The 24,452-nt window shown below is 41.1% G+C and overlaps 2 protein-coding genes and 1 long non-coding RNA gene across 3 annotated transcripts in view; 2 read left to right on the plus strand and 1 right to left on the minus strand.

Annotated features, from left to right (window-relative positions):
• The first annotated feature begins 783 nt into the window (after nucleotides 1-783).
• On the plus strand, nucleotides 784-6,435 carry LOC117829306 (protein adenylyltransferase SelO-1, mitochondrial-like). The gene is made up of 19 exons (XM_034706932.1): nucleotides 784-1,691; nucleotides 1,762-1,880; nucleotides 1,951-2,079; nucleotides 2,175-2,239; nucleotides 2,661-2,717; nucleotides 2,801-2,899; nucleotides 3,048-3,115; nucleotides 3,692-3,779; nucleotides 3,880-3,949; nucleotides 4,196-4,268; nucleotides 4,349-4,432; nucleotides 4,516-4,645; nucleotides 5,062-5,106; nucleotides 5,190-5,274; nucleotides 5,397-5,489; nucleotides 5,705-5,781; nucleotides 5,939-5,982; nucleotides 6,068-6,147; nucleotides 6,262-6,435. The coding sequence occupies exons 1-19, from the start codon at nucleotides 1,493-1,495 to the stop codon at nucleotides 6,382-6,384; spliced, it is 1,728 nt and encodes a 575-aa protein (XP_034562823.1). The 5' UTR covers nucleotides 784-1,492; the 3' UTR covers nucleotides 6,385-6,435.
• Nucleotides 6,436-7,677: 1,242 nt separating this feature from the next.
• Nucleotides 7,678-19,749, plus strand: LOC117829088. Its single transcript, XR_004634544.1, has 6 exons — nucleotides 7,678-7,731; nucleotides 10,194-10,271; nucleotides 18,455-18,581; nucleotides 18,692-18,782; nucleotides 19,077-19,162; nucleotides 19,576-19,749. It is a non-coding gene; the product is annotated as an uncharacterized LOC117829088 (long non-coding RNA).
• Nucleotides 19,750-20,445: 696 nt separating this feature from the next.
• The window catches only part of apbb1ip (amyloid beta (A4) precursor protein-binding, family B, member 1 interacting protein), a 31,774-nt gene continuing 27,767 nt past the window's right edge, over nucleotides 20,446-24,452 (minus strand). Inside the window, exons 12-15 of the mRNA XM_034706630.1 lie at nucleotides 22,263-22,361; nucleotides 22,054-22,177; nucleotides 21,874-21,935; nucleotides 20,446-21,663 (exon numbers count right to left, since the gene is read on the minus strand). Coding sequence (XP_034562521.1) covers nucleotides 20,992-21,663; nucleotides 21,874-21,935; nucleotides 22,054-22,177; nucleotides 22,263-22,361 — 957 coding nt within the window. The 3' untranslated portion in view covers nucleotides 20,446-20,991. The remainder of the gene's footprint in view (nucleotides 21,664-21,873; nucleotides 21,936-22,053; nucleotides 22,178-22,262; nucleotides 22,362-24,452) is intronic.

The following is a 24,452-nucleotide window of genomic DNA, read 5'->3' on the forward strand; positions in this document are numbered from 1 at the left end:
CGTGACGTTTCACAACAAGGAATCTGAGGTGCGTTCATGTGCTCTTCAGATGCTCGGAACTTCGGGCTGCTAAGGAGGTATCAGTTATTATGAGGGAACAACACGAACGATACAAAGGTATTATTCTCATTAATGTGGAGGAATTATCAAGAGAAGTCATAGCTTTTTCAGATGTTTCATTAATCTTATTGATTCTTACTCTCTTCGATATGCAATTGTGCAGAAGAGGATCAGGGCCACTGAATTTTTCTTTGAAAAATGAAGGTCAAATGTTTTTAAATAATTATTTTTATGAAAAAAAAAAAAGAATTCTGAGATTAGAGTCAGATTTTTTAGATTAAAGTAAGAATTCTGAAATTAAATTCAGAATTCTGAGATTAAAGACAGATTTCCGAGATTAAAGACAGAACTCTGAGATTAAAGACAGAATTCTGGAAAAAAAGTCAAAATTTTGAGATAAAAGTCAGAATTCTGAGATGTTTTTAATCTCAGAATTCTGAGATGTTTTTAATCTCAGAATTCTGATTTTTTTCTCAGAATAATAGTAATTTAAAATAATTGACCTTCATTTTTCTTTTTTTCAGTGGCCCTCATCCTCTTCCTTAGCAATATTTCCTTTTTTATATATATTTTTAAAGATTTACATAACATGTTTTTTATTTTTCTTATTCTTTAATCATTGATGATTTTTGATCAACAAACAGGAAAGTAAAAGTAATTGTTTGAAACAAGTTTTCGTCTTGAGGGCGTCCACAGGTGAAATTTCCAGCCGGAGTTGAATTCTTCCGATTATTTTGGTGGCTCTTGAAGTAGCGTGGAGTTGACTACAAATGGTAGAGCTGAGAGGAGCAAGAGTCAAACATTTATTTCAAGAAGCCAGGTGTAAATGTAAACTAAGGTCGCGTTTACAACCATAACAAAGGAATACATGTCCACCCTCTAACTTCAGGTCTTCAGAGAAACTGGCACAATTATGACGAGACTATCAGCTGGGTGGTTCAGCTAGCTAGTTAGCTATTAGCTTGATAATGTAAAGCTTGTGAACAGGTACAGGTGTTTCCAAAAAAGCAGACACAGACCAACCTAACTTTGTCTCTATCTTTCTTCTTCCAAAGCAGAGTGTGCATTTTAATTCCAGTGCTTACTCACATGTTTTGAGTTATTGTTTATTAAAAAAGTTTCATCTGCTAGGGAAGATTAAGTGTTGTTAACCTGCAGGAAGTAACTACTTAATAGTTAGTTTTGGGACATACACATTATACTTGTATTTATTTTGTAATGCAATACTTTTTTTTAACATTTTCTATTGTCTTATGTTGCAAAAACAAATAATTTTTCCATTAAGTTATTGAGTGATTGGAACTACTTACTTTCTACATTCAGATATCATATCAACAAAAAACAGAGGCTTATGTATTTTCAACTCAACAGCCTAACATGTAACAGAATACAAACTGAAGAATTCTAAGGTGGCTGCTCCCTGTCTGTGAAAATGTGCACTATCCACTCAGTGTTAGTTTTTGCTGTAGTGGCAGCAACAAGTTTCCCTCCTGCACATGTCCTGGAGTCCTGTCCAAGTGCTGACCATGACTGCCACGGTCATGACACCTTCAAATCCAGGTGGAACATGAGTGCATCAAACCTCATAAAGGATCTGGACCAGTTCAGTGTGTCCTGCAAGAAGCTCATAGGTAAAACTGATGCTAATGTTATTATAGGTTTATTGAATGTAAAGGATATAATGACATGTCCTCTTTGCAGAATCATTTCCAGTGGATGAGGTTGATGGTAACTTTGTCCGCACCGTGAAGAACTGTATTTTCTCCAAATCTATTCCAACACCACTGAAGGGCCCGTTAAGACTGGCAGCAGTTTCCAAGGTATGACAAACATCCCAATCATTTATTCAGCAAAAGAGGAATAGATTTATATTTCAACTTGTCTCCACAGGATGTCATTGAAGGCATCTTAGATTTAGACCTGGCTGCAACTCAGTCTGACGACTTCCTCAATTACGCCAGCGGTAACCGCCTGCTGCAAGGATCTGTACCTCTTGCACACAGATATGGAGGCCACCAGGTGATGCCTGATTTATCACACAGGTTATTATTTACTATTTCTAATCACACCTGGTGATAATATTAAAATGGACTGATGAATATCTCCTCCATTAGTTTGGATACTGGGCGGGTCAGCTGGGTGATGGCCGAGCACATTCCCTGGGTCAGTATACAAACAGGTAAGGTACATATTTAAAGTACTGTGTGTTTAAAGCTCCAGTGAGGAGTTTTTTAGCTGGTGATGAAACAGACTGAAATTCACACTGATGCTTCTATATGACCTACAAAATCATGCAAGATCATCAGGAGGAGGACTGATTATTTCTAATAAGTGATTTCATATGCCTGCCAGCTCTGCTGCAGGGTAGGTGTCAGATGGTGACACTCCTGAAACATCTTTTATTTACATTTCCCAAAACAAAGAATCACAATGAGTGATGCAGTTGACTCTTAAATCATGTGTGTGTCTCTTTTATCATCAGAGTATACTATTTTTGAATGTGCAGGCCAAATCACCACAAACTGAATTTCCTCACAGGAGCTTTAAGTTGCATTAAAAGTTAAAGCCGCAACCTTTTGTCCTTTCATAATGTTCTACAGGAAAGGAGAGGTGTGGGAACTGCAGCTCAAAGGCTCTGGGAAAACACCTTACTCAAGGTATGCTGTATATTTGTGTGGCTGACAACACAAGTCAGCTGTTTACAGTCATTTCAATATGAGGTTTATAATATTTAAAACAGGTCAGGAGACGGTCGAGCTGTGATTCGTTCGTCTGTAAGAGAGTTCCTGTGCAGTGAAGCCATGTTCTCTCTGGGAGTTCCAACCAGCAGGGCTGCCAGGTGAGTGATGGATTCATACATGCAATCTTTGTAATATTTGATTAAATTACCAGAGCAATATGAGCTGTGAGACTTTTTTCTCACTTTTTGTTCATCTCCTATAGAGTGTTTATTGTTAATGACCTGATAATATTATTCTTCATTATAGTCTTGTTGTCAGTGAGGAGCCAGTGTTCAGGGATCAGTTCTACAATGGCAATATGAAGACAGAGAGAGGTACAACTGTTCACGCAGACACTTCAAAACCTACTGTAGGCAACTACAGAGATCCAAAAGTCGCTGAGAGGCTGAGGTTGGGCCTAGTATGTGACTGACACGCTAAAGTTTCACCATTTATTAAGGAAAAAGGATAATCAACTCATGATAATGTGCACAAACTAATAGTTACAGTGATCACAGTAATCCAAGAAAGATAGGGGTCAATAAAAAATACAGCCAACCAACTCACCTCCTGTCTCCAGGTGGCTCAATTGAATAGAATATCCTGTCCCTAACACATGACCTGCTTTATACAAATCAACGTGACAACACAATAAACTATATCATAAACAAACAACAAAAATAATAATCCTATATAATAATAATAATAATAATAATAATAATAATAATAATAATAATAATATAAAATACAAATAATAGCCTAAACCTCAAAAGAAGATCATACACATTTCAAGTCATTCATTCGTGGCTCATACACCTACATTTCTTAGTTTTTATTACATTAAGATGTTATCCTTTTTTTATTCTTTTTTTTAATTGAAGTTTTTTTATGTTGTTTATTTTTTTTCGCAGGAGCTGTAGTCCTCCGTTTAGCCAAGTCCTGGTTTCGGATCGGATCTTTAGAAATTTTGTCTCAAAGTGGAGAGGTGGATCTCCTGAGGTGAGTCTCTGCTGTCCGGTGTTCCTCACAGTCTGTGGCCTTATATTTCATATCATTACATGCAGCTCACAACACAACCTGGTTTCTCTGGCTGTTACAGAAAGCTGCTGGACTTTGTAATTAAAGAACATTTCACTTCCATCGATTCAGATGAGCCAGATAAATATTTGGTAAGTGTGGTAAAAATGATGCTGTTATTTGTAGGAATAGTACTTGAAGGAAATTTAACAAAGATTAAACTGTTCATTTGTAATTCATAAAAATAGTCAATAATTGCATGATATATGTGTGATGAGCAAAAATTAGAGAGACCTTAATTTTTCAATGAAGTATCACTGTAATAAACTTTATTTCGGAATGCTTATGCTATGTTTCTCAAATTTCTTGTTTCATGCTTTGTACTCTCATTCCTCCAGGTGTTTTATTCCACGGTTGTGAATGAAACTGCACACCTGATAGCACACTGGATGTCAGTTGGTTTTGCACATGGTGAGAACTTCTCTCATTTGATCATTTTATACTAAAGCTGTCACCAACATCCTCTGATATTGATCGTAATATCCCGACAGGTGTATGCAACACGGACAACTTCAGCCTCCTCTCCATCACCATCGACTACGGGCCGTTTGGCTTCATGGAGTCGTATAACCCCGGTGTGTACAATGATACTCTTACATTTCTGTAAAGTCACTACCTGCGTGTCCTGCAGTCATTAAACAAAGCTGTCATGTTGCAGATTTTGTCCCCAACACGTCTGATGATGCGGGCAGGTACAGAATAGGAGCTCAGGCTGACGTTGGATTATTCAATCTGGAGAAGCTCCTGGTTGCTCTGAATCCTGTGCTCTCCAGAAAACAGCAGAGAGAGTAAGGACACCATACATAGTTTCACTTTGTGCCCTAAGACTATATTTAGTATGGTAACGAAATATACCACAACATTTGTTCTGATTGTTTCAAAGTCATAAAATCTGGTACAGAAATAAAAAATGTAACCAAAAAGGTTTTTTATGCATGTGTGTGCAAGTTTCTGATCTACAGCTTGTCAGGAGTTCATAGATTCAAAATTGTAACATCACATTTCAACCTGTGGTGGTAAAAAGAAAAACAATTGAAGCACAAGCCCAAAAGCAAAATTCAAAATGACCTTTCAATCAGATGTGTTGGTAAAATCATAATCCAGCTAGCTCAAAGTCCTCATGTCCCCCCTTAAGTTCTCCACCAGATACCTGATTTTTTTCCCCCTAGATTTTTAAAATGATTTGTCTTCTTATCTTTTGCAGGGCTAAGATGATTTTGAAAGGGTATGGTGAGATTTACCAGTTTAGGTAAGAGTCATGTTTCCACATTCAAACCCTAATAATACAATATTTAAACCATTACTCCAGGCTAACTCATGCATGTATTTCAGGATTCAGCAGCTATTTAAAGCTAAACTGGGACTTCTGGGTGAAGAAGAGGAAGATGATGGCTACCTCATTGCCTTCCTGCTGAAGGCAAGTCAAAGACAGAAGAGTCACATGCTTACTCTGTTAGACATTTGTAAATCATCAGTGTATAATCTGTACATACTGAATTACATTGTGCACCCAGTTAAGTTTGTGAGTCTTCTCCACAGATGATGGAGGACACTCGGTCAGACTTCACCATGACGTTCAGACAGCTCAGTGAGGTTTCAGACCAACAGCTTCACCACTGGAACTTCACACAGGTGGAACTGAAATCGTGACACTTTGAAAAATCCTGTTTTTAAAGTTTGTTTTGAAGTTAACAACACATTTCACACCAGCTTTGGCATTGTGTTTGTTCTAGTAAGATGTTCAGAGCAACAAGTGTAAAAGTGAAACATAGCAAGAGATGCTGATACAATAATGATTGAATTTAAGCCTTATTTTTTATGATTTGTACCTTTTTGTTTTGTATCAGATGTGGGCTCTTGAAGATTTGTCATCCCATGAGCTGTTCTCTGATTGGCTCAACTTGTACCTGCTGCGGCTCAGCAGGTAAAGCAGAAATAAGCATAGCTGTTCACTTCAGGTCTTTTTTATATTTGATAATTCTCTGTATTCTCTATAATTTGATTTATATCACAATGTTTATGGTGTCGTTTTTAAATTATTGAAAAGAGGATTTAAATTTAAAACTTTCTACCCAATTTAGGCAACAAAATGAGGGTGAAGTGGATCGCCAAAACAGAATGAAAAGTAAGCCACTCAATCAAAGTGTTTTTAATCATGAAACATCTCCTCTGATCTAAATCTTTAACTTCTTATAAAAACTATTTGTCAGATGTGAATCCTCGATACGTGCTGAGGAACTGGATGGCAGAGTCAGCTATAAGGAAAGCTGAGAATAATGATTTTTCTGAGGTGTGTAATTCAATTAAGCGACATTAAACCACCTTTCTTAACAACCAGATTCAAACTACTGCCCTACACGACTCTCTCATCTTTCACTGATGTCATTGATTTGTCTCCCACCAGGTGGAGCTACTGCACCGTATCCTGTCCTCTCCGTTTGTTACACAAGAGACTGCAGAGGAAGCGGGTTATGCAGCAAGACCTCCACAGTGGGCGAGAAGGGTAAAGGTCAGCTGCTCCTCCTGAAAGACACCTGGATGTAGAATAGATAGTCAAATTAATAAATTATAAACCATATCAGAGTGTGTGTGGTTATTTTTCAGTTAATTATTTTGAGGCTGGTTGATGTATTAGGTCAGAAATGTCAAGGTTATGACTTTTTCAGAGTATTCATTTATTAATCAAGCATCATCTAGTCTACTATAACTTCAAGACAACACAAGGAGACTGTTTTTCATAAAGGAAGATCATATCTAAGGGATGATACATGAAGTGTCACTGTACAGTATGAGTTAAAGGTGTATCAGCTATGAAATCCCATAATATTGTTCAATTGTGCCATTTTTAACTTTATTTTTAGGTTGAAGGAGCATCTTTTATAAGCCAAAAGACACAATCAAAACTAAAAAGTAGTAAGATGTGCCCTAAACACTGTTAAAGTAAACCTGATTTGAGAGACTGAATGTTGGAACAATGGTTGGGAAATTAAACATGGCATAGGAGTAAAAAAAAGAAAGATAAATGCAACTTGTGAAAAATAAAAGAAATTTAAGAAAAGCTGTTCCTCCTGAAATGAAAAATAGGCACCTTCTATGGGCTGAGATTTGAGCCATTAGAAACCGAAATTGAATAATTATATTGATTTTGAAAAGCATGATTTGAAATTGAAATTAATGTTTTGAAACTGAATTTATGTCCTTTGAAATTGTATTCAACCTACTTCAAAATTCAGCTCTCTATTTTCTTAAAATTAAAAAATTAAAAAATTCAATTCCAGTTCGCAAATCAAATAAATTCAGTTTCAAAACATTAATTTCAATTTCAAATCATGCTTTTCAAATTCAATAAAATTATTCAATTTCAGTTTCTAGTGGCACAAATCTCAGCCCATAACCTTTCATCGTCCCTCAGAAAATTGGCGACAACTAGGCCTCACAGCGGAGGCGGCCTCACCGTGGAGCTCTGCAACCAGACCACTCGCTATGTCACGTCTACAGGTGGTGTAATCAGGGGAACCGAAGCACCTGTTTTCCGCATGGTACTTAAGCGGATGTGGCGTGAAATGATGGTCACGAAATGGTTTCAGAAATTCAATCTCTTGCCTGTTTCATGTTATCTCCAAAAAATATGATGTTATGATTTAATTCATTAGAGTACATGCAATATTAATGCAAGAAGCAGTCGAGCTAAAAGTGTAAGCTCCTTTCAAATGATGAGAACACACGTTTTTAGCAGAAAGTGATGTCATCGATGACAGCGCCTGGTGGGAGGAGCTACATGGTAATTAGTTAATCAGGATCACCTGGGACGTTCCTTAATTCCGCACACCTGGGTGAAGAACGCTGAAACGCTCTGGATGAAGTCGCACTGAAGGTACTTTTTCCCCAAACTTTTTGCTCGCTGTTCTTTTGCATATGTTTCAGAGTCGCTGTGGAGCTCCTGTCTGATTGAAGCTCTTTATTCTGGTGAATTTGTGTTGAAGGTGTAATGTTATGAACTTTGAAAGCCTCAAACGTGACAAACAAAGTGAAATATGGTGGCTTGCCAAGCTTATCGCTGCCCCCTTAAAGACTAAAGCACATGCATAGGTCTACTAGACTCATAATTACATGTGCTGATACTTCAGCACAAAGTTAATGCTGGTTTAATTATTTTGTCTATTCGAGCACGTGCATTACAAAATAAAGCTCTGCTGCTGTAAGCCTGCTGCGCTCATTTAAAATTCTGATGTCCCATATTTGTATAATTTTTTAACCCAACAGCAGCGTTTCTCCACATTTAGCTCTAAAAATGTTTGAAATATGTAATATAAGCACTAAACATAAATTCAGTGCAAATATAAAGGTAACACTTTATAATGCAATATGAAAAAATATTTCATTTGTTAAGCTGAACTGAAACCCCCCCCCAATGTATTAGATTACTCTATGGTCTGTCTCTGGTTCTCGTCAAGCCCCTGATCTAAATCAGCTGCCATGTTTCAGCTCCATCTTGTTTCATCACACCTGTATCAGTGGCTTGAGGCCACTGGCAATCCACTCTATATTTTTCTCCTTTCTGGTTTCTCTCTCTCTCTCTCTCTCCCTCTCCCTCTCCCTCTCCCTCTCCCTCTCTCTCTCTCTCTCTCTTTCTCTCTCTCTCTACTTTTTACTTTTGTTCTCCCCCTTTCACTACTTCATTCTCTGTCTCTATCTTGTCCTTTCTCCCTCTCTCCTTCTCTCCCTCTTCCCATCTCATTTTTTTCTCTCTCTCCCCCTTTTCCCTCTCTCTGTACATCCCTACCCTCTTTCCCTTCATACTTCCCTGCTTCTTTCCATTCCCTCCTTTCTTCCCCCTGTTTCACCCCCTTTCTCTCATCTCTTCTTCTCTGCCCCTCTTCTCTTCTGCTCTCCTCTCTTCTTCTCTCCCCTGCTCCTCTACTCTTTCCACCACTCCTCTCCTCTACTTCTCTCCCCTGCTCCGCAAACTCTTCTCTCCCCCTCTCCTCTCTTCTTCTCTCCCCGGCCCCTCTCTTCTTCTCTTCTTCTCTCTGCTGTTCCTCTCCCCTCTCCTCTCTTATACTGTCATCTTCTCTCCTCTCTTCTTTTCTTCTCTTCTCTCCCCCTCTCCTCTTTTTCTCTCCTCCTCTTCTCTCCCCCTCTCTTCTTTTTCTCTCTTCTCCTCTTCTCTGATCTTCTCTCCTCCTCTCCTCTTCTCTGTTCTTCTCTCCCCCCCTCTCCTCTCCTCTACTCCCTTCTTCAATCCTCCTCTCCTCTCCCCCTCTCCTCTCTTCTTCAATGTTCTTCTCTCTCTCTCTCTCTCTCTCTCTCTCTCTCTCTCTCTCTCTCTTTACTTTTTACTTTTGTTCTCCCCCTTTCACTACTTCATTCTCTTTGTCTCTATCTCGTCCTTTCTCCCTCTCTCCTTCTCTCCCTCTTCCCATCTCGTTTTTTTTTCTCTCTCTCCCCCTTTTCCCTCTCTCTGTACATCCCTACCCTCTTTCCCTTCATACTTCCCTCCTTCCCTCCATTCCCTCCTTTCTTTCCCCTGTTTCAACCCCTTTCTCTCATCTCTTCTTCTCTCCCCCTCTTCTCTTCTGCTCTCCTCTCTTCTTCTCTCCCCTGCTCCTCTGCTCTTTCCACCACTCCTCTCCTCTACTTCTCTCCCCTGCTCTGCAAACTCTTCTCTCCCCCTCTCCTTTCTTCTTCTCTCCCCGGCCCCTCTCTTCTTCTGTTCTTCTCTCTTCTGTTCCTCTCCCCTCTCCTCTCTTATACTCTCATCTTCTCTCCTCCCTTTTTTCCTGCTCTTCACCTCTCCTTTCTTCTTCGCTCCCTCTCCTCTTATCTCCCCCTCTCCTCTGCCCCTCACCTCTCTCCTCCTCTCCCCCTCTCCTCTTCTCTAATCTTCTCTCCTCCTCTTCTCTGCCCCTCTTCTTTTTCTCTTGTCTCTCCTCTTCTCCTCTTCTCTGATCTCCTCTCCTCTTCTCTGTTCTTCTCTCCTCCTCTCCTCTTCTCTGATCTTCTCTCCTCCTCTCCTCTTCTCTGTTCTTCTCTCCCCCTCTTGTCTCTTCTACTCCCTTTTTCAATCCTCCTCTCCCCCTCTCATCTCTTCTTCAATGTTCTTCTCTCTCCCTCTCTCTTCTCCCTTAACCTTAACTTTGTCTGCCTTTTTTCACCTCTTTCTCTCTCTCCTCTCTCTCTCTCTCTCTCTCTCTCTCTCTCTCTCTCTCTCTCTCTCTCCTCAAATGGCTCTGCTGCTGTACACTGTTTGCATCTTATTATCAAATGAAATAATAAATAAAATGTGAAAGCTTATTTTTCTCTTTAAAGATATAAATGTCTCTGGTCCCTTTTCAGATGGAGTGGAGCATCAGCCCACCACAGCAGACGCCTGGACGCCAAACTCTTCAAAGACCATCGACTTGGATATTGAAGGTCAGTTTTTCCTTGTTTTTAGGTTGCATCAAGGTGCACCAACCCACTAAAAAAAGAGGGGAAAAAGTAAACCTAAACAAAAAACACAACCTCAACCACCACTACAATGACGAAGTTCACAAAATGGTTTCAGTAAAACAAGAACACAAACAAACAAACTACTACAATAAGACATGCACAATAACAAAGTGATATCAATAAATCAAAAGCACAACCTAAAACGACACACAAATACAAACAGAACCTCAACCACCTGCAACAGTAAAGGAAAACACCACCTCAACCCTGTCACCAACACAAAGAAATGCACCACCTCAACTCGGTCACCAACACACAAAGGAAAGCACCACCTCAACTCTGTCACTGACAAACAAAAGAAAGCACCACCTTAACTCTGTCACTGACAAACAAAGGAAAGCACCACCTTAACTCTGTCACTGACAAACAAAAGAAAGCACCACCTTAACTCTGTCAATGACAAACAATGGAGAGCACCACTTCAACTCTGTCTCTAACAAACAATGGAGAGCACCACTTCAACTCTGTCACTGACAAAGGAAAGCACCACCATAACTCTGTCACTGACAAACAATGGAGAGCACCAGCTCAACTCTGTGACTGACAAAGGAAAGCACCACCTCAACTCTGTCTCTGACAAACAAAGGAAAGCACCACCTCAATTTTGTCACTGACAAACAAAGGAAAGCACCACCTTAACTCTGTCACTGACAAACAGGAAAGCACCACCTCCACTCTGTCACTGACAAACAAAGGAAAGCACCACCTCAACTCTGTCACTGACCAACAAAGGAACGCACCACCTCAACTCTGTCACTGACAAAGGAAAGCACCACCTCAACTCTGTCTCTGACAAACAAAGGAAAGCACCACCTCAATTTTGTCACTGACAAACAAAGGAAAGCACCACCTCAATTTTGTCACTGACAAACAAAGGAAAGCACCACCTTAACTCTGTCACTGACAAACAGGAAAGCACCACCTCCACTCTGTCACTGACAAACAAAGGAAAGCACCACCTCAACTCTGTCACTGACAAAGGAAAGCACCACCTCAACTCTGTCACTGACACAGGAAAGCACCACCTTAACTCTGTCACTTACAAAGGAAAGCACCACCTTAACTCTGTCACTGACAAACAAAGGAAAGCACCACCTTAACTCTGTCACTGACAAAGGAAAGCTTCACCTCAACTCTGTCACTGACAAAGGAAAGCACCACCTTAACTCTGTCACTTACAAAGGAAAGCACCACCTTAACTCTGTCACTTACAAAGGAAAGCACCACCTTAACTCTGTCACTGACCAACAAAGGAAAGCACCACCTCAATTCTGTCACTGACCAACAAAGGAAAGCACCACCTCAACTCTGTCACTGACAAACAAAGGAAAGCACCACCTCAACTCTGTCACTGACAAAGGAAAGCACCACCTCGACTCTGTCACTGACAAACAAAGGGAAGCACCACCTCCACTCTGTCACTGACAAACAAAGGAAAGCACCACCTCAACTCTGTCACTTACAAAGGAAAGCACCACCTCAACTCTGTCACTTACAAAGGAAAGCACCACCTCAACTCCGTCACTGACAAAGGAAAGTACCACCTTAACTCTGTCACTGACAAAGGAAAGCACCACCTCAACTCTGTCACTGACAAAGGAAAGCACCACCTTAACTCTGTCACTTACAAAGGAAAGCACCACCTTAACTCTGTCACTGACAAACAAAGGAAAGCACCACCTTAACTCTGTCACTTACAAAGGAAAGCACCACCTCAACTCCGTCACTGACAAAGGAAAGTACCACCTTAACTCTGTCACTGACAAAGGAAAGCACCACCTCAACTCTGTCACTGACAAAGGAAAGCACCACCTTAACTCTGTCACTTACAAAGGAAAGCACCACCTTAACTCTGTCACTGACAAACAAAGGAAAGCACCACCTTAACTCTGTCACTTACAAAGGAAAGCACCACCTTAACTCTGTCACTTACAAAGGAAAGCACCACCTTAACTCTGTCACTTACAAAGGAAAGCACCACCTTAACTTTGTCACTGACAAACAAAGGAAAGCACCACCTTAACTCTGTCACTGACAAAGGAAAGCTCAACCTCAACTCCGTCACTGACAAAGGAAAGTACCACCTTAACTCTGTCACTGACAAAGGAAAGCACCACCTCAACTCTGTCACTGACAAAGGAAAGCTTCACCTCAACTCTGTCACTTACAAAGGAAAGCACCACCTTAACTCTGTCACTTACAAAGGAAAGCACCACCTTAACTCTGTCACTTACAAAGGAAAGCACCACCTTAACTTTGTCACCAACACACAAAGGAAAGCACCACCTCAACTCCTTTACTGACAAAGGAAAGCACCACCTCAACTCTGTCACTGACAAAGGAAATCTTCACCTCAACTCTGTCACTGACAAAGGAAAGCACCACCTTAAATCTGTCACTGACAAAGGAAAGCACCACCTTAAATCTGTCACTGACAAAGGAAAGCACCACCTTAACTCTGTCACTGACAAAGGAAAGCACCACCTTAACTCTGTCACTGACAAAGGAAAGCACCACCTTAACTCTGTCACTTACAAAGGAAAGCACCACCTTAACTCTGTCACTGACAAAGGAAAGCACCACGGTATCTCTGTCACTGACAAACAAAGGAAAGCACCACCTTAACTCTGTCACTGACAAAGGAAAGCACCAGCTTAACTCTGTCACTTACAAAGGAAAGCACCACCTTAACTCTGTCACTTACAAAGGAAAGCACCGCCTTAACTATGTCACTGACAAAGGAAAGCACCACCTTAACTCTGTCACTTACAAAGGAAAGCACCACCTTAACTCTGTCACTTACAAAGGAAAGCACCACCTCAACTCTGTCATTGACAAAGGAAAGCACCACCTTAACTCTGTCACCGACAAAAAAAAGGAAAGCACCACCTCAACTCTGTCACCGACAAACAATGGAAAGCACCACCTCAACTCTGTCACTGACAAACAAAGGAAAGCACCACGTTAACTCTGTCAATAACAAAGGAAAGCACCACCTCAACTCTGTCACTGACAAACAAAGGAAAGCACCACCTCAACTCTGTCACTGACAAACAAAGGAAAGCACCACCTCAACTCTGTCACTGACAAACAAAGGAAAGCACCACCTCAACTCTGTCACTGACAAACAAAGGAAAGCACCACCTCAACTCTGTCACTGACAAACAAAGGAAAGCACCACCTCAACTCTGTCACCGACAAACAAAGGAAAGCACCACCTCAACTCTGTCACCGACAAACAAAGGAAAGCACCACCTCAACTCTGTCACTGACAAACAAAGGAAAGCACCACGTTAACTCTGTCACTGACAAAGGAAAGCACCACCTCAACTCTGTCACTGACAAACAAAGGAAAGCACCACCTCAACTCTGTCACTGACAAACAAAGGAAAGCACCACCTTAACTCTGTCATTGACAAACAAAGGAAAGCACCACATTAACTCTGTCACTGACAAAGGAAAGCACCACCTCAACTCTGTCACTGACACACAAAGGAAAGCACCACGTTAACTCTGTCACTGACAAACAAAGGAAAACACCACCTCAACTCTGTCACTGACAAACAAAGGAAAGTACCACCTTAACTCCGTCACTGACAATAGAAAGCACCACCTCAACTCCTGCAACAGAACAAGGTTCACAATGTCAAGAACTACGTAACAAGCACAGCAAGAGGAACATTGATGAGATTAAGAAGAACCATAAGACGATTAAAGCAAGCACAAGGAAGACGGTATTGATGACTGCCAACCTGTCTGTCAACACCAAACACTTGGAGCTGGACATCAACCGGGTCAGAAATTAACTTTATTCCCTTATCATATTTGATTTTTTATTTGTTGTTTCCATTCTGCACAAGAGTGACATTAGTGGTCAAAGCAGAAATGGTAACGGTAATGTTAGTGATGTCCAGTTGTGATGATAATCACACTGAATTTGACCCCAGCTAAACTTGTCCAGTGCACAGTATTTGGCTGTGCTTATTTTTTTAGCCTGGTAGGTCTTTAGTTTTTGATAGTGTGTGCGTGTATATGATGTTTTGGAATTGAGACCACATGGGTCAGGTGCAAGGTTGATTGGGCAGCAGCCAAAGGCAGGGGCCTTGACGATCCAATCCCCGGTTATGGAAATTGGCTTTTGGTTCACGGGCATGTCCACCTCTCTGGTGGTGAAGGAACCACCTCAGCGCACTGCTTGGGTTCTGGAACCAACTCTCTCCTTTGCCCACTCCGGGTTGGAGGGGAGTGTTTGCCCAAAGCGGAGGAGTTTAAATATCTCGGGGTCTTGTTCACGAGTGAGGGGGGAAAAGGGAGTGAGGGAGTGAGAGGTTGACAGACAGACGGATCGGGGCGGTGTCGGCAGTGATGCAGATGCTTTACCGGTCTGTTGTGGTGAAGAGGGAGCTGAGCCAAAAGGCAAAGCTCTCAATTTACCGGTCAATCTCCATTCCAGCCCTCACCTATGGTCACGAGCTGTTGGTAGTGACCGAAAGAACAAAGATTGCGATTACAAGCGGCCGAAATGAGCTTTCTCTGCAGGGTGTCTGGGCTCAGCCTTAGAGATAGGGTCAGGAGCTCAGACATCCGGGAGAGGTTTAAAGTAGAGCTGCTGCTCCTCCGCATCGAAAGGAGCCAGCTGAGGTGGTTTCGGGCATCTAGTAAGGATGCCTCTTGGATGGGGAGAGGTTTTGGGCATGTCCGTCTGGGAGGAGACCATGGGGCAGACCCAGGACACGCTGGTGAGATTATATCTCTCAGCTGGCCTGGGAACACCTTGGTATCCTCTCAGAGGAGCTGGTGGAAGTGGCCAGGAGAGGAGTGTCTGGGCTTCCCTGCTGAGACTGCTGCCCCCACGACCTGAGCTCAGTTAGGCGGAGGAAGATGGATGGATGGAGGACGAGCTGGATGACTTTTCAATAGGTGAATTTTCTGGTTTAATACAGTCTAAAAAAAGACCACCACCATGAACTCACCATATCAACCACCATCAATGAATGCACAACCTCAACCACCACAAACCATCAACCACAACCAACAAATATAAGGAAAGCACCACATCAACCATCACCGATGAAAGAACCTCAAACGCAAGCACAACCTCAACTCAATCACTAACAAAGGGTAGCACAATGGCAACTCCATCACCACCAATGAAAGCACCACATCAACCACTAAACATTAAACCCACATCAATCACAACTAACAGAGGAAAGCACCACCTTAACTCTGTCACTGACAAACAAAGGAAAGCACCACCTTAACTCTGTCACTGACAAACAAAGGAAAGCACCACCTTAACTCTGTCACTGACAAACAAAGGAAAGCACCACCTTAACTCTGTCACTGACAAACAAAGGAAAGCACCACCTTAACTCTGTCACTGACAAAGGAAAGCTCAACCTCAACTCTGTCACTGACAAAGGAAAGCTCAACCTCAACTCTGTCACTGACAAAGGAAAGCTCAACCTCAACTCTGTCACTGACAAACAAAGGAAAGCACCACCTTAACTCTGTCACTGACAAACAAAGGAAAGCACCACCTTAACTCTGTCACTGACAAACAAAGGAAAGCACCACCTTAACTCTGTCACTGACAAACAAAGGAAAGCACCACCTTAACTCTGTCACTGACAAACAAAGGAAAGCTCAACCTCAACTCTGTCACTGACAAACAAAGGAAAGCACCACCTCAACTCTGTCTCTGACAAACAAAGGAAAGCACCACCTCAACTCTGTCACTGACAAACAAAGGAAAGCACCACCTCAACTCTGTCACTGACAAACAAAGGAAAGCACCACCTCAACTCTGTCACTGACAAACAAAGGAAAGCACCACCTCAACTCTGTCACTGACAAACAAAGGAAAGCACCACCTCAACTCTGTCACTGACAAAGGAAAGCACCACCTCAACTCCGTCACTGACAAAGGAAAGCACCACCTTAACTCTGTCACTGACAAACAAAGGAAAGCACCACCTCAACTCTGTCACTGACAAACAAAGGAAAGCACCACCTCAACTCTGTCAATGACAAAGGAAAGCACCACGGTATCTCTGTCACTGACACACAAAGGAAAGCACCACCTCAACTCCGTCACTGTCAAAGGAAAGCACCACCTCAACTCCATCACTGACAAAGGAAAGCACCACCTCAACTCCGTCACTGACAAAGGAAAGAACCACCTCAACTCTGTCACTCACAAACAAAGGAAAGCACCACCTCAACTCCGTCACTGACAAAGGAAAGCACCACCTCAACACCATCAACACAACAAGGTTCACAAAATCAAAAAGTAAGAAAACAAGCACAGCAAGAGGAACATTGATGAGATTAAGAAGAACCATAAGAAGATTAAAGGAAGAACAAGGAAGACAGAATTGATGACTGCCATCCTGTCTGTCAACACCAAACACTTGGAGCTGGACATCAACCGGGTCAGAAATTACTTTTATTCCCTTATCATATTTGATCTTGTATTTGTTGTTTCCATTCTGCAAAAGACTGACATTAGTGGTCAAAGCAGAAATGGTAACAGTAATGTTAGTACTAAAGGCAGCTACCACTGTAATGATAAATATACTGAAAATGACTACAACAGCACACGAGTGACATCAATGGAAAAGCAGCTAATAGTAATCTTGGTGATTAAAAACTGTTCCAGTTGTAATGATAATCACACTGAAAATGACCCCAGCTAAACTTGTCCAGTGCACAGTATTTGGCTGTGCTTTATTTTATTTTTTAGCCTTGTAGATCTTTTATCCATTGAATGTAATATGTTTTTAAATTGTGCAAACTGTGGAATGGTGAAACAAGAAGAGCACAAAGAACCATCTCTGTCCATGCCATATGCTTAGAAGAGGACACCAATTGGCTTGCTGGAGGAGGGTGAGGTAGGTGAATACACCTGAACAACAACCAACACATGTTGAACTGTAGTTTTTGTTCTCAAAGTGCTTACACTGAAACAAAATAACATCAAGAACTGCACCCACCAACATATTGCTTTCAATGAAACCAAAGCACAACAAACTCAACAAAAGCACAACATCAAACATCACCAGAAGAACAACCACTACATCAGCAACAAAGTTACAAATGTGCTTTCATTGAAGCATGAGAATAACAAACTCTGTTCACAAAGTGCTTTCAAGAATCATCATGAAAACGCAACGAAAGCTTTACCCACATTAACAGCAAAATTCAAAATGTGCTTTGAAAGAAAGTACAGCACCTGCAACAAAGTTCACAAATGGCACAACTGCAACACAGTCACAATGGGCTTTAAATCAAACGTCACAAAAATGCAACAATAATAGACAACGACCTTATAGCTCAATAACTAAATCAACAAAAAAGCAAAACGCCCACGATACAACCCACGCAAAAAACAAGAACTACTGCATCAACAATGTTCACATAGGGGTTTCAATGACAAAAGAACACGTTTTCAATGTTGGTTTTATAAAATGATCAAATGCCTTGACAAAATGCTTGCAATTTAAAACTGGAAAAACAACAATGGTAAAGTCCACAGAATGCTTTCAAGGAAATGACACAGTCAGTGTTTAACAGGCTAACAGCACAACAATAATAAATCATACCAGAAAATCAACAAAAAACTTCATGAAGTGGTTTCAATGAACAAGAGCGCAGCAAGTGGTCCTCCCCACAAAGTTGAACAAAGGTCATTAAGGTCTCAATGAATCAAACAAATGAGCATTTACTGTTTCACAATGGGTTTTCAACGAAACAACCAGGACGTCAACAACAGAGTTCCGTCAAGGCAACAACTTCTTCAACGGCACAACAATGTTGGCAAAGTGCTGTGATGGAAACAGCAGCACAGCAGCAGCATACTTTCTCAGATTGTAACCTGTGAGAGTTCAATTCCTTTGTAAACTGAACTGTAGTGATTCCTGTACAGCCTCTTTTTTATTGTAAAACTTTTATTTTATTTTTTTTGGGCTCCTATTTTGACCTTCAAACCTCTGTTATAAGATCCAGGAACCATGCATGTCTAGAATTTGTCACCTGTACCTGTATGAGGTTTTTCTTGCATCCCTCTGGGTGCGTATGCATGTATGTTTCTGCTTTTCCATAAGGGAGGTGTTCAGCTGCAGTGTTGGACGTGGTAACTGATTTCAGGGAGGATCTGTTGCTTCACCACCTCAAAAGACCTTTCCCTCCCATCCAGCCTGGGAAGTTAAGGCAGTCATCCTCGGGCAGCAGGTAAGATGTAATGCCAATGTCATGTTTTCACCATAAGAATATGGACATTTTAACCACAAGAAACAAACACACTCATTCACTTTTTTCTTTCCTCTGTCTGTCTTCTGTAGTCGCCGCCTTGCAGAGCAGCTTCCTGTCATACTGTGATCTGTAGACCAACGTCGTGCCAACCTGTCCCAGAAGACCCTTGCTGAAGCTATGGTGAGTGTGTAGCACCATTAATATGTACAAACACACTGTTATTGCTATCATATGTTAAGAAGGTGCATATTTGAGCAGCTAAATTCTTGATTATTGCTCTTTGGGCAATAAAACAATCTCCACTCATAACTGGATACAACTTATGTAAATTCTGATAATAGTAATGAACATTTTTACTTTATGGAATCAGACAGTGAGTGCTGGATGACTACTTTCTTAGTAGTCACCCTTAGTAGTTTGTGTTCTAGATCTTTAAAACATTCACTCATGGATATACATTTCTTCTATTGTCAGGTGGACGTGAATTGTGAATACTCCTGATGACTCGGATGGGCTGCTGCTACTGAGTAAACAGAGGCAGGGATGAAGATGGATGCCATGTGAGTGACACAACGATCTGTGCACATAGTGTAACTTTGAAAATATATGTATTGTTTTACTTCACCAATTGATGTTTACCTTTCTATAATTAGCTGAGTTATTAGACATCACTGCACACTTGTAGGCTAACATACTGTACTAAAGTTTTCTGCTACACAGCTTACATCTTATTTATAATTCTTGAGTGTTATGTTTATTTTGTAAATTAGATTTCTCACTCTGTTTGAGTAAGACTACAGATATGTGCTGAGGAACTGCATGAATGAGTCTGCTATAAGGAAAGCTGAGATTAATGTTTTCTCCAAGATGTGTGATTCATTTAATTGATTTAACTGCTTAACTCAACCTCCAAATATCAAACCACTGCCCTACAGTACTGTTTAATTGATGTCATTGATTTGTGTCTCACTAGGTGGAGCTGCTGCACCGTATCCTGTCCTCTCCATTTGTTACACAAGAGACTGCAGAGGAGGCGGGTTATGCAGCAAGACCTCCACAGTGGGCGAGAAGGTCAAAGGTCAGCTGTTACTCCTGACTGACACCTGGATGTAGAACAAACACTAAAATGAAAACATTTTGAACCCTACCAGAGTGTTTGTGTTTATTTTGCAGTAAATTATTTTAATGCTGGTCGTATGTATTAGGTCAGAAATGTCAAGGTCATGACCGGTTGATATTCATTATTGTCTATAATATGGAGAAACAGTGACAAACTAATATTCAGGACCATCCTTGAATCCAGAAAAAAGATAAAATTGACAATTTACCACTTCCAACCAAATTGTAGCTCCATATTTACAACAAAATAATCCCACAGATGATGCTGTGGATGCTGTCCTATTGCTCATCTAAGGTCACAAGTTCATGTACGTTGCTTCCTCTAAAGCTACAAAACAAAAAACATATGAATTATGTGATGAGTTCTTCACTAGCTTAGCAGAGTAGCTTTAAATCAATACCAGAACTAGTTCTGCTTTGGACTGTACCCACCTCCTTAGATGGACCTTTGTTGTGTTATCTGTAAGTTAAATGTGTGTTTTAGTCAGGGGAAGGTGGTGTGATGTCAGTCCTGCTGCTCCACCAGCCAGATCAGTTTCATGCATGTCCTGGTTCCTCTAGAGTATTGCAGTGATCTTCAATTTGGTACTCTTGCTTTGCTTCTAAGAATGAGCCTCCACAAACATTAACAGTATTAACAGTAGTACAATAATAAGATGACAGGTTTAGGGAAGTTAGGAAATCCTCCCTTAGACTTCCCAAGAACTTTCCTGTACACATTAAACATGTTTCTACATTTTATTACATTTTTCCAAGACACTTTTGTACAGAAGTAATAATTTCAAACAGCTGGCAGCAGGTTTAACTCATCATCAGGGAGCAAAACTTTATGTTCAATCCAATAAGAAATGACATTCAGTAAGCATTATGCCACCAGGAGTTTGAAGTACTTATTCAGGCAACAGTCCTTCAAAAAGTACAGAAACTTTATACACCTCCTTTAAAGATTATTCAGTGTTTTCTATAATATTTACAGCCCTCCATGCAAGCATTCGTAATAATGTACAATTCTGTAAAACACAAAAGAAAACATCACATATTTAAAATCATATAAAGGAAATTCTAAACACTGCACATTAAGTTTGACTCTTTGCTTTTCTAAATAGTCACCTCCACTGGATTCATAAGATTTTTTTTAAGGGGGAAGAAGTTTATAAGAAAGTTACAGGAATCAAGAGTCTATTGATCTCCACTGACTTCATGTTGGAGATGTCTGATGGAGTAAGTTGTTGTGTGGGCGCAGTTTGACTCCACCGATTCCTTACTCTAGTTAAGTGTTACGCTTTTTGTTCATGGCCAGCATCAGTTCTGACATGAAGTCCCCACCCCCTCCTCCTCCACCTCCGCCTCCTCCACCTCCTCCTCCATGCATCGATGGTGTAGTCCTCTTTGGAGGAGCAGGAGGCCTCTTCTTCACTGAGCCAGACGACTGCACCGGTGCTCTCGGGGCTGCAGAAGGTGGAGGCGGTGGTGGAGGAGGTGGTGGAGGAGGTCCTCCACCCCCTGTGAACACTGGTTGAGGCGGAGGTGGAGGTAAAAACCCTGGATCTGGAGGTGGAGGTGGCAGAGACTGGTTCATACCTCCATAACCAGCAGGGAGAGGCGGTGGTGGTAGAGAGTTAATAGATGGAGGCGGAGGTGGAAGAGAACCAAACCCAGATGCAGGAGGAGGCGGTGGGAGGAAGTCTGGTGGGGCCTCCAAGGAGTCGTCCATAGGTGGGGGTAGAGGTGGAGGGGGGAGGTTTTCCATCGCAGGTGGAGGTGGGAAGTTGATTGGCATGTGTCGCTGAGGAGGGGTTGGTCTTTTGGAGCTCTTGGCAGCCAATGGAGGAGGTGGAGGAGGAAAGACCGGGTCAGGAGGTGGTGGGGGAAGAATGTCAGCCATCGGTGGAGGTGGAGGAGGGGGTGGAGGTGCCGGTGCAGGTGGGAAACTTCCAAAGTCCTGGAGAAACAGAGCACAAGGTGTGGACATATTTTTACATTATGAAACCAAAGACGATCAGTGCTCGGGACATTTTACTGGGAAGGGTTGAGTGTGGCATTATGGGAAATGTAGGATCCAGCCTTTAGTAGCTCAACTTATACACATGAACACAACAAATATATTCAAACTTAAATGGGTAATAAAATCTTTTGTTTCAGCCCTTTGTACCTTAGAAACAGGTCTTTCTTGGGGTTTCTGAGCATGCCCGTTGGCCTGGTTTGGTGATTTGGCTAGAGAGAAGGAAAAACCCGTAAGTTAACACACTGTACAAGTTAAGTTTTGTTCTAATATCATTACATCAGAGTTGTTTCACATTCAAGACACTCGCTGAGTCATGTGTCATGCTACCTTTGATGGTGGGAGAGGGTGTTGATGGATTGGAGCTTGCTGGAGTGCTGCGGTTCGTCCACACAGAGCTGACGGCTGCCTTCTTCTCAGATGTTTTGAAGTTGTCATACAATGACACACCGTACTGCAAGAGCAACAACAACCAATGTGAGTCCTGACTCAAAGAGAGTTTATGTCCTGTTGTTAGACGCAGACCCGGCGCAGTTTACCTTTGCAATCCGTATTCCTGTCACCCAAAGGTTCATGGTCCAGGCGTCATCACAGCACATGTATTTGATGTACTGAGACTCTTTCTGGATCTGAGGATGCTGCAGAGATAAATCCACAAGGTGAGTAGATCATATTAGCAAAAAGTCTTGTTTAAGGTCTGCCCCTCATCAAGAAGGTAGATCCTTGATATATCATATGTTGGAGATCTTGAGCATGTTCTCTTTACAGCTAAAACTGCAGTTGATGACATGCTCTGTAAATTGCAGGGTAGTAGTAACTTTCAATGAATTGCACATTACTGAGCCATGACGATAAGTTGTCTTTTTATGCAATGAAGACATTTTCCATGCTGCAATAAAAAATGATTCATAATCAACTTTCCCCATTGTCACCATTCTTTCTTGCAAGTGACTTGTAATTCATGAATATCTTCACTTATTTGCATAAATCATTTTGTTTGAGAATCACAAATCTTTGGTTTCGAAATGAAAAAGTTCTGATGAACCCCCATGGGTGGGACATAAGCTGAAAGGGGACAGACAGGTCTCCATTGGCCTGATTGAAGTCACCTCTTCACCATCTGTTTTCAGAGAATGTCAAAGTAAAAGCCACAGTGAGGGAGGTGGCGATCATGTCTCTCACCAGAGGATTCTATATGCAACCAAATCTTTTCAAAGGGCAACCACAGTTTTTGACCCGCAAAGAAAAAGATTTTATTAAAAAAACATAATCAACTTGACCTGCAAAAAATAGTTTGATTGCAGAATAGAAGGTTTTTGGTTGAAATTTTAAAAGTTTGGCAGTTTTTGACTACAGTGTGGGAAATTGTGCTCTCAGAACTAGTTTGTTTGATTGCATAACAAAGACACAAACTAACCATACTTTACAAGACTTGAAACTACTAGCAGGTTAATAAAATTCACACGTGGTTTTATTAAGTTTCCATTATTAAAAATCACATTACCACTATCCAACTGAAGTCCAAAGGAATCCGTACGTTACCCTAAAACCTCATAACCATGCCATTCAGTATAGCTTGCTTCAAATGTGAAATAAAGTGTTTCTGGGAAAAATCAAACAACATTTTTTGTGGATTTAGCCTCTTGGAGGATGGCCTTTTCTAGTTGTCTCCAATCACCAGCCAATATAATTTGTATAGTCAGAGAAACATCACCTAAAATTGCCTAAGAACCTTTATTATTAATGAATGTTAATCATAGTTTAACTGGGGGATCTTGAAAGAGATCCATTGATTAGAGATAACCTGCTTTAAATTGTATATTGTACAATACAATTCAATGCAGTGACCCAGAAGTATTTTTAGACCCATTTCAAAACCTTGTGTCAACATTATTAACACAGTGCAACAAGAACTCATAAATAAATTCACACATAGATTTAGTGGTGTTATGCTAATAGCAGCTTAAATAGCCTTCATCAGTCAGCCCTGAGAAAGTAATCATATTAGAGCAGTGTGGTGTAACCTCATTTTTTCACTTTCACACTTATTTTTCAGACCCTAGTCACTGCTCATACAGGCCTGTAAACAGACCTCTGTCATAGCATCAAAAGCTACCACAAGGGGGCGGAGTTAGTCTAGAATCAAGATTTGAATGTTTTAAAACTACATCCAAATGGATGTTATTGTTTTCTGTTCCTGTTGTCTGTATCTGTCCTGTCAGTATTTCTGAATATATTAGGAACCAGAGCGTGTGTGGTCACATGTGCACAACTGATTACATCCTGTAATTCAGTGTAATTTAGAAAAGATGAGATGTTTGAAACTCTAATAGTCTTATTTGTTTGCCAATAAGTGTCCCATACCGAGCTGATTTGAAAGCTATTTTCTGTGTGACTGTAGCAGATTATTTCCCCCCTGAAGAAGAAGAAGTTGATATCCAGCATATTGTCCTGGTATCAGTTGTACATACACAATGAGGATGTTTTAAGCAGTCATCTCAGGCAGCTTCTATCAAACAGCTTCTCTGAATATAGAAGTGAAGTGTCAAACACACCCTGAACTAAACAATCTAGCAGTCAAAAACAGCTCCCTGTATCATATCACCTTCACACTAACATATCTGAGGCAGCTTTTAAAAAGTTTCACAATATGATTCTAATCAAAAACAGAAGCTGTAGAGGCTCCAGCTAGTTTGATATGCTGTCCTCTCTGGGAGGTCATTCTCTTT

This window comes from Notolabrus celidotus, chromosome 17, assembly GCF_009762535.1.
Source record: "Notolabrus celidotus isolate fNotCel1 chromosome 17, fNotCel1.pri, whole genome shotgun sequence".
NCBI lineage: Eukaryota > Metazoa > Chordata > Actinopteri > Labriformes > Labridae > Notolabrus > Notolabrus celidotus.